Here is a 10,424-nt window from a genome sequence, read left to right as displayed (position 1 = left end):
CAGAACATATTTAAATAAGGTTCAATATAAATCAAAGTCAACACATTTCCCTATGCGTATTCCTCAGCTAAAATGAGAGACCCACACATGGGTATTTGAGCAGGCCTACATTTTTTAAATCCATGATCAAATCTCTGTTATGCACTTCTAGATTAATAAGCATGCAAAAATAATAGTTAAATCAAAATAGTTTTAAGATTGTCGACTACGTGCAGCTGGTTTCCTTTCCATTTAAACTTGTCAAACTCTGACCTCCATTTAAAGTAATGTGAAACCATTTGGCAGACTGCGGAATAGCGCTGCGGCTGAAGGTTGTATAGAAAGCTGCAAAGTTTGATGCAGCCTGGAGCTGGCGGCGGGTGACCAAGGATTCCAGCCTTAACACCGTTATTCTCAATTTAAAAATAATTTGTCAAATAAAAGGATGCATTGGATGGCCATTGATATCCATGCGGATAGATGGTGGTGAAATTGACTAGTCTGTCTTTGTTTAGGGATTTTTTCTGGAAGGTGATATCGCAACGATGGTGTGTCAGACGTTCAGAAGTTTACAAAGAGGCGACTTCAGTGCTCTGCTGGCTGTGGCGGTGCTTGGGGTTCTGTTTGAAGGGATGCAAGAAACCACGGCATTTCCCACCTGGAGAATAGAGGTATGGTGTGAGAATTCAACTTTCTAACTTGATACCTCCTTTAATTGCACTGCTGAATACTTCATTCAGTTTCTATACTGGACAGGTTATGCTGGAATAAATTATGATCAAGATTTTAGATGATTAAACCCATTTAGGGCAACAATATTTTCATTTTATTTTAACTTGTTTTTTTCAGTGTCTACCAAGACATCTGCTTGGTGACAAATGAGCAAATGATAAATAAATCAAATGTAATTGTAATATGAATCACATTTTTGGATAAACTTCATCAGACAGAAATTCCTTTATATAATCAGTAATTATACATATAATTTATAATGTAGCCTATTTATATTATATAATTGGAGGAATTCTTTAGTTTTGATGGTGCATGCAAGGAATATAATTGTACGCCTTTCCAATAGCCTACAGTTAGTATAGAATAAGGGACAAAAATCCATTCTGACATTTTCTTTGAAAGAGACATATCATCACAGGAGCCAGACTTGCTTGTATGATATGCAATCTCTGTAGAATAATTAAGAATTTGGTTGGTTTTCCCCTTTTCTTTGTCCCAGTTGAGGAAAAAAACACTATTCTTATTGCATTGTAGCCACAATAAAAATGTTTTGATCTGGCTGGATGAAGTCTTAACCCTCACTTATACCAAGTTAGCTATTCTAAAAGTATCTTATATTGTTCCTTAATTCACACTAAGTCAAATGCAGACTTCTCCGAATCCTTGATTAATAAACCAGGGGCAAACAGTTTGGGAATCTTCAAAGGAGATCACAGTAAGAGGAGCTTAGCATGTTGGTTGAGCACTGAATGATCAGGTTCTAAAAGTTATCTCCAGTGCGCTTGTTTTGGAACATTTTCAGTTGTTTTCCATAGGAAGAAATGGTGTAGCAAATGGTACAGCTTAGAACAACATGTAGCTTCAAGAAATCATGGACTGTTCTCACATTGCTCCAATTTAAGTGGAATGCCTGCTCCAACTTCTAGGCTATGTCCTCTTCTTTTGTAGTGTATGTTTCCTTGACTCTGTTATCAGTGTGGCAGGAAGACTTCAGTCTTCTGCAGGGCTCCTCTGGTGTTCGTCTGGGTGTCTAGGCCTCAGCTCTTGGCAAAGCCCTTGTTTTCCTGAGGATTGAGGAACATTAAAAAAGGAATGCATATGTAGCACATGGGGATGTGTGAAACTTACTCCTCAGCCTGAAGGGTCCCCACTTGTGCCAGCGAATAGCTAGCTTTTTCCGACTGGTAAGACACTTCAGGAGGGCGGTCACGTGTGCTAGCATGGCAGAGGTCCCGACTTAGCGCCAGGTATGGGCTGAATGAGCAGCGTGGCAAGCAGCGTGACGTCCTTTACATATAGTGTCTACATTATTTCTCTGCGAAAAAATATAACATTTTCATATAGATATTTAAATAGTATAAATTCATATGTTTAGAAATAGCAATTTTGGGGGGTTGTATTTCCACTGTATTTGTATGTAAATGTTGAACTTGGTCAGGTCGTGTTGGTCCAATCCCTTATCGTTGATGATAAGGACTGTGGAGTAGATCTGTGGATAGGCTAAATTAGCTTAGACGAGTTTCAGAAGAAAGTTATTTGTTTCTGGCCATTTTGAGCCTGTAATCGAACCCTCAAATGCTAATGCTCCAGATACTCAACTAGTCTAAAGAAGGACAGTTTTATTGCTTCTTTAATCAGAACAACAGTTTTCAACTGTGCTAACATAATTGCAAACGGGTTTTCTAATGATCAATTAGCCTTTTAAAATGATAAACTTATGTTAGCTAATACAACGTGCCATTGGAACACAGGAGGGATTGTTGCTGATAATGGGCCTCTGTACACCTATGTAGATATTCCATTAAAAATCTGCCGTTTCCAGCTACAATAGTCATTTACAACATTAACACTGTATTTCTGATCAATTTGATGTTATTTTAAATGGACAAAAAATTAGCTTTTCTTTAAAAAATAAGGACATTTCTAAGTGACCCCAAACTTTTGAACGGTAGTGTATACTGTAACTGTATATTTTACATTCTATTAGTATTATTTAAAAACAAAGTCACAACATATTTCTAAACACTCTTAAACAGTGAGCACCTATAGCTGGCCTTTCACAGCTGTAAAACAAGAATAGAATACTGGTGTTATTATTTGGAGAGTCTCATTTGCCCCTCCCCAAAGGAACATCAGACATATTGTATCTGCAAAATGTATCATACTTAAAGTTTGGAAAGCAGTTTTACTGCTGACCACTTCCTTTTTCTACAAAATGGAATGCCCTTGCATGAAAATGTAACGTGTAACATTCACATGCAATGCATTGGGATAATAGCCTCTAGAAACTGCAGAATTAGAGTTGAGTATTCTCAGCTGGTCTCGTCAAACCAGAACCCTTGCAGCATGGAACTGTTGATTGTTTAGATTTTGAACATTATAACTATAAATACTGTATAAATGAACACCATGAATCACAACTGTCAGTTCAACTAACAGTGTAAGTAGATTACAGTACAACGTTAACGCTGTGCTGCTCTCCGCCTGCTACTTGAAGTGTGTCACAGGGTTGGGTACTGTGGCAGTAAAAAGACAAATGACGTTGAATAAATGTGTTATACATTTTTAATGAATGATACTGCAGACACATGAATAAAGGTGTAATGACTAGTATCATAAAGGTATTATGCATGCATTATGTATACCCCCTTCAAGTAAAGTGTTACAACTTTTACTTTTTACTTCTCGGGGATCTCCACTGTTTTTGTCCAGTTTCTCAAGTTCCTTCCATGAATACTTCTGTTCTTCCATCTCATGTTGTTAGCAATATTCTCCTGGTCCTTGGTGCTTGGTTCTTTGGTCTGGTTCAGACAATGGATCAAGTCAGTCATTTCATAATAATCTGTCAGTCAGCCACGAAGACAGGAACACTAACAGTGATAAAATACTAAGCACTAGCTATGTGTAGTTTATAAACACAATTTTATTCTAGGTTAATTACCTACTGAACAAAAATCTAAACGCAACATGCAACAATTTCAAAGATTTGACTTAGTTACAGTTCAAATAAGGAAATCAGTCAATTGCAATAAATTAATTTGGTCCTAATCTATGGAGTTCACATGACTGGGAATACAGATATGCATCTGTTGGTCACAGATACCTTTTAAAAGAAAGTAGGGGTGTGGATCAGAAAACCAGTCAGTATCTGATGTGACCACCATTTGCCTCATGCAGCGAGACATATCTCCTTCACATAGAGTTGATCAGGCTGTTGATTGTGGCCTGTTGTCCCATTCTTCTTCAATGACTGTGCGAAGTTTCTGGATATTGGTGGAAACTGGAAAACATTGTCGTACAAGTTGATCTGGAAAACGCTGTTGTACACGTTGATCAAGAGCATCCCAAACATGCTCAATGAGTGACATGTCTGGCGAGTATGCAGACCATGGAAATGTTCAACTTCCAGGAATTGTTTACAGACCCTTGTGACATGGGGCCGTGCATTATCATGCTGAAACATGAGGTGATGGCGGCGGATGAATGGCACGACAATGGGCCTCAGGATCTTGTCACGGTATCTTTATGCATTCAAATTGACATAGATAAAATGCAATTGTATTCGTTGTCTGTAGCTTATGCCTGCCCATACCATAACTCCGCTGCCGCCATGGCACTCAGTTCACAACGTTAACACCAGCAAACTGCTCACCCACACGACGCCATACACTTGGTCTGCGGTTGTGAGGCCAGTTGGACTTTCTGCCAAATTCTCTAAAACGATGTTGGAGGAAGAGAAATTAACATACATTTTTCTGGCAACATGTGTGGCATTGTGTTGTGTGACAAACTTCACACTTTAGAGTGGCCTTTTATTGTCCCCTGCACAAGGTGCACCTGTGTAATGATCATGCTGTTTAATCAGCTTCTTGATATGTCACACCTGTCAAGTGGATGGATTATCTTGGCAAAGGAGAAATGCTCACTAACAGGGATGTAAACAAATTTATGCACAACATTTTAGAGAAATAAGCTTTGTGTGTGTGGAACATTTCTGGGATCTTTTATTTCAGCTCATGAAACATGGGAATAATAATTTACATGTTGCGTTTATATTTTTGTTCAGTATAAAAAATAAAGTTAAGACCAACCCAGCGAACACAGAATTTATCTGTAACGTTTCCTAAAGGTTATCCTTTGACAAATAACTTTCACACTAAGTTCTGGAAACCAACATTTGTTTGCTGGGAATCCAGATCCCAATCATAGATATAAATTACATCTGGATGTTGAGGTGACATGTGTCCAGTAGGTTGAAACTCCTCTCCTCGCCCCTAACTGGTAGCGCCAAATCTCTGGTGGTTAATCTACAATTTTTTTGTCCAAGGAAGAAGTTCACACCTCTGGTGTGTTAATGATTGGGATTCGCAAAGATGCCCGCACGCAGGTTCTACACCTCTCCAGGAACAAGCGCTACACCCTCACCCCTGAGAAACTCAAATGGGACAAGTTCAAGCTCACTTACAAGTTTGGAGATTATTTTATTTCACCCTCCTTTCTTACCAAACATTTACTGTCTAAAAACAAAAGGAAATGCTGTTTGAATTGACTTCAGACATATTTACAAGGGACAGCTGTCTTAGAGCTTTATGGTAGCTCCAATTGCTTTTACTGATTTCTGCTGTTGTAATATGCCAAGTGGTTTCCCCAGATAATGGCATTGTGTCTGTGCAGGCTGCTCTCTTTTCCAAAGAACCTGATGAATGCCAGTGACACGCGCCGGGGCATTGCCAAAGCCTTCACTATGTGGAGTGATGTCTCGCCCTTCAGCTTTAGAGAGGTGCCCGCTGACCAGGAGGCAGACATCAAGATAGGTATATGTTGTTGTGCCCCCACCTAAAGTATATCAGGCATGATGACTGGCATATAATCTAGTAGGACTATACAGTGACATGTTTGAAATGCCCTCAGCATTTGAAATGAACAAATCTCCCTCTACTGTCTAGTTATCTAATGTTCAGCATGATTCATGGCTTTATTTGTATGAAAAAGAGTCCTGTACACCTTCCAAGCATGTGTAATCATTTTAAAATGATCTAAATAATGCCGAAGCAATCAGAGTGGGAGCACCATGATCTGGGATCCTTGTTCCAGCATAAATACTTGATGCAAGTGTGAAAAATGACAGTCATCCTCAGTGGGGTTAAGAAGTTTAAAATCCAACATCTTCTAGACTCTATTGTATGTAGTATGAGAGGCTGGAGAGTTTCCCCTCTTGGTTGCGCTGTCTGAGGCACAGGTCTGTCTCTTTTTGGCAGGCTTTTACCCCATCAACCACACAGACTGTCTGCAGTCCTACTTGCACCACTGTTTCGACGGCATCACCGGCGAACTGGCACATGCTTTCTTCCCTCCGACGGGCGAGATCCACTTTGACGACCATGAGTATTGGATTCTGGGAAACATGCGCTTCAGCTGGAAAAAAGGCAGGCACCTTGGGTGATCTCTTTCCTGATTTTTGTAAGCTGCTGTTGTGCACTTAGCACAAAAGCTACTTGCTGGATGTCCAGTTGAATTAGTCAGATGCACAGGGTTGAAAAGTGAAAATCGTGGACACTGTAGTTGGCAATTATGTCTTGAAGCTGGAATAGTCCACAGTGTAATACTGTGCCTAAATGTGTAATGGTTGGAAGATACTGTGAACTTAGAAGCGTAGTTAGATTTTGCCGTTGTTAGATCAACTGTGTCTCAGTAGCCATCTGCTTCATCGACACTGATCTGAAAAGACAGGTATAGGTGAAAGCCATATGTTGTTATGCCACTCAGAACTAGCTTTCATGTGTATAGTTCAGTGGATGAGGGAAAGGACTTTCGAAAGTAGCTACTATTGAGATGCACCCCAATTACTGAGACAGAATGAACAGTTTTGTGTTGTTGGTTTGTGCAGGGGTGTGGCTGACAGACTTGGTCCATGTAGCGGCTCACGAGATTGGCCACGTCCTGGGCCTCATGCACTCCCTGAACCCCAAGGCCATCATGCACCTGAACGCAACTCTAACGGGGCGCAAGCTCATCACACAGGACGAGGTGTGGGGCCTGCACCGACTCCATGGTAAAGCCAAGCACCCACAAGCAAAGAGCCCTGTAAAACAGACAGAATAAACAGTGTCATATTGTTTTGTAGCACAAAACAATCACCGGAAGCATATCTTTCAAATGAAATAAATCCTCATTTAAAATAATGGTCCCACTTTAAACAACCAATTTATACAGGCTTTATAGACTATTCATGATTTCTTCCTAAGCACTATATAGATGCTTCACAAATAATTTATTTACTACCTGCTGCAAGTAAACGTGGCCTTAATGAGTATTGTTGAACCTTTAATACAGTGAGTGAGTCATTATAAATGTGAAGACAGATTGTCATCCCAAATTCCTTTCTGTAGACTGAAATTAGCACTCTCATCCCTCTTTCCTCCTCCCCTGTAGGATGTTTGGATAGATTATTTATCTGTCCAGCCTGGGCGCGGAAAGGCTATTGCGACAGCAAGCGAAAGCTCATGCAGAAGCACTGCCCCTCGAGCTGTGATTTCTGTTACGGTAAGAGCAGCACTGCAAAGGAAAAAAAGATTACTCCCAATCTACTGGTGCAGGAATCGCATCTGTACCATTTGCCAATGCATCGTAACGCAGCCAACAAAGTCCAGCCATGCAGAACCATGATGAGGGTTTGCAGCCCTTCTGATTTAAAGTCAGATTAGATACTTGCCACTGGATGAGACTCATTCAGAAATAATTACCTCTGGATGTATTTTGGTCTGCTTTATAGTAAGCGAGCAGAGCGTCTTAGTGAAGCACCTCGACAGCTTAAATTCCCATAACCTCCGCTACCAGTCTCACCACGGCCGAGGCCTCCGGTTGCACAACAGGATATGACTCCTCCTTGCCACGGCAGCCATAGATTGTGGGTTTGTCCGATTTATATGTGTAACAAGGGAGAATGTGGAGAGGAGAAAGGATACCATTCCTGGCTCCTAATCTGTTCCTCATTTTGATTGGGAGACGTTGTACGGCTGTGGAAAATTCCAGTATGACTCCAAACCACTGGAATTTCAGACTGTGGCTTGAGTGTTAGAGACGCGGAAGGTCAATTTGGGATTTCTGCGGCCCAAACTAGTGGCTGCCTTTTAAACAAACTTCCAACTGATCATGAGGCAAAACATCGTGTTTACACTCATCGAATGGCCATAGCACTTGGGTAAATTAACTAGATAGAGAATGTCCTAAAACATCTACAATGGAGTTGCCATTAAGTTTTTTGATGCACATGTAGGCAGATAGGTGCTTTTATGCTTAGTTTGAGTGTGTATGTCTTGGGGGATAATTTTAAGTATGATCCTAAATTCCAACTCAGATCAGATTAAACAATAACTAAGAAGACATTTTCTTGGCACTTCTTTGTTTACTTCTTGGAGTAAACATTTCATGAAAAGACTAACATCATTTTGTGAAATTAAAGCCATACCACACTGAGTCATGTCTGGTTAAGACTAAGACTATACAGAAGTGGATACCCCAGCCTTTAACCTTGTGTTCCCTAACTTTCCTCAGAGTTCCCCTTCCCCACCGTGGCCCCCACCCCCACCCCCCAACGGACCAAACACAAGCTGGTGGCTGAGGGGAAGAAGCTCACGTTCCGATGTGGAAAGAAAATTGCAGCAAAGTCAGGCAAAGTATAGTGAGTGTCTTATTTAGCCCAATATCACTTCTAATAAATCATGATATCATACCAACAATGGACTGAATTTAAATGTATTTTTACTGTTTCTGTAGCTGGTACAAGGACGGAGAGATTCTGGAGTACTCCCACCCTGGCTACATCTCCCTAAAAGACGATCACATCAGTATCGTGGCCAACGCCATCAATGAGGGCACATACACCTGCATCGTGAGGAAAAAGAACAAGGTCCTCACCAACTACTCTTGGAGGGTACGAGTGCGCTTCTGAGGGTGATGCCCCCATCCGCACATAGAAGCACTGGGTATTAGCACAGAGAACACACAACCGTAGAAACAAAATTACCAGAAGAAGAAAAGCCCTTAGACAACTGCATTTTCACACATTGACTTGAATTGGATGTCCGTTCTAGGAATTATATTTAAAGCACACCTTCACTCAAACATTGCTTGTTCAAAACGGGGACCTCACTCACTTGGGCACATATTTTAATGTATGTACATTGTCTAAACAATACCCTCAAAACAATCATGTTTCAGGTTTTTTTGTAATGCATTTTCGTATGTGCACAATAAACCCTTTTGTTCTGTGGTAAGTAGTATATAGAATCTAGATGTAAAACTACATTGTGTCCAAGTGAGTATTAGATACACTGCTGGCATTGTTTCTGTTATGTATTATGTGAACAATAGACTGTTCATTGAAGTTAGAGCTCACTGACACTTACAGGGTAGCTAGTAGCCTCAAACTTTCCTAAATATTGTCCAGGAATTTCAAATAAATGTAACTAGCCTGGCTACTTTATGCCATGGGTAATGCATTCTAAAAGCTACTGCATCAATGCATGACACCTACAGTATAAACAACATATTGGTTCCATGTTTCATGAGCTGAAATAAAAGATCACAGAAAAGTTCCATATGCACAAAAAGCAAATTTCTCTCAAATGTTGTGCACACATTTATTTACATCCCTGTTACTGAGCATTTCTCCTTTGCTAAAACAATCTATCCACCTGACGGGTGTGGAATATCAAGAAGCTGATTAAACAGCATGATCATTAAAACAGACGCACCTTGTGCTAGGGACAATAAAAGGGCACTAAAATGAGCAGTTTGTCTCACACACACTGCCACAGATGTCTCAAGTTGAGGGAGCGTACAATTGGCATGCCGACTGCAGGAATGTCCACCAGAACTGTTAATTTCTCTACCATAATCCGCCTTCAATGTCATTTATTCGAATTTGGTAGTACGTTTAACCGGCCTCACAACCGCAGACCACTCATAACCATGCCAGCCCAGGACATCCACATCCGGCTTCTTCACCTGGGGATCGTCAGACCAGTCACCCGGACAGCTTATGAAACTGGGGGTTTGCACAACCAGAAACTTTCAGCACAAACTGTCAGAAACCATCTCAGGGAAGATCATCTGCGTGCTCGTCATCCTCACCATGGTCTTAACCTGACTGCAATTCGGCGCCGTAACCGACTTCATTGGGTAAATGCTCACCTTCGATAGCCATTGGCACACTGGAGATGTGTGCTTTTTACAGATGAATCCCAATTTCAACTGTACCGGGCAGATGCAAACAGCATGTATGGCGTTGTGTGGGAGAGCGGTTTGCTGATGTCAACGTTGTGAACAGAGTACCCCATGGTGGAGGTGGGGTTATTGTATGGACAGGCATAAGCTACAGACAACACAATTACATTTTATCGATGGCAATTTGAATGCACAAAGATACCGTGACAAGATCCTGAGGCCCATTGTCGTGCCATTCATCCGCCGCCATCACCTCATGTTTCAGCATGATAATGCACGGCCCCATGTCACAAGGGTCTGTAAACAATTCCTGGAAGTTGAACATTTCCATGGTCTGCATACTCGCCAGACATGTAACCATATTTGGGATGCTCTGGATCGAAAATGCGTAAACCAAAAACATTGTTTGCAGTCATATGAACTGTTTAAACCTTTATTTAGATATGAAACACCTAAGACATCCAGCTAGTTTAGTTATCCTTTAG

At 40.9% G+C, this 10,424-nt stretch overlaps 1 protein-coding gene across 2 annotated transcripts; it reads left to right on the top strand.

Moving 5' to 3' along the window:
* The first annotated feature begins 298 nt into the window (after positions 1-298).
* On the top strand, positions 299-9,309 carry mmp23ba (matrix metallopeptidase 23ba). 2 transcript variants are annotated; one of them, XM_055931763.1, is made up of 8 exons: positions 299-650; positions 5,039-5,178; positions 5,386-5,525; positions 5,970-6,137; positions 6,599-6,763; positions 7,144-7,254; positions 8,266-8,392; positions 8,488-9,309. In XM_055931763.1, the coding sequence occupies exons 1-8, from the start codon at positions 525-527 to the stop codon at positions 8,660-8,662; spliced, it is 1,152 nt and encodes a 383-aa protein (XP_055787738.1). In that variant the 5' UTR covers positions 299-524; the 3' UTR covers positions 8,663-9,309. The 2 variants fall into 2 exon arrangements, with proteins under 2 accessions (XP_055787738.1, XP_055787739.1); XM_055931764.1 differs by having other exon boundaries at positions 561-650; positions 5,043-5,178.
* The last annotated feature ends 1,115 nt before the right edge of the window (positions 9,310-10,424 follow it).

This window comes from Salvelinus fontinalis, chromosome 8 (genome assembly GCF_029448725.1).
Source record: "Salvelinus fontinalis isolate EN_2023a chromosome 8, ASM2944872v1, whole genome shotgun sequence".
Classification (NCBI taxonomy): domain Eukaryota; kingdom Metazoa; phylum Chordata; class Actinopteri; order Salmoniformes; family Salmonidae; genus Salvelinus; species Salvelinus fontinalis.
The sequence above is the reverse complement of the archived record's forward strand: the minus strand, read 5'-3'. Positions and strand labels throughout refer to the sequence as shown.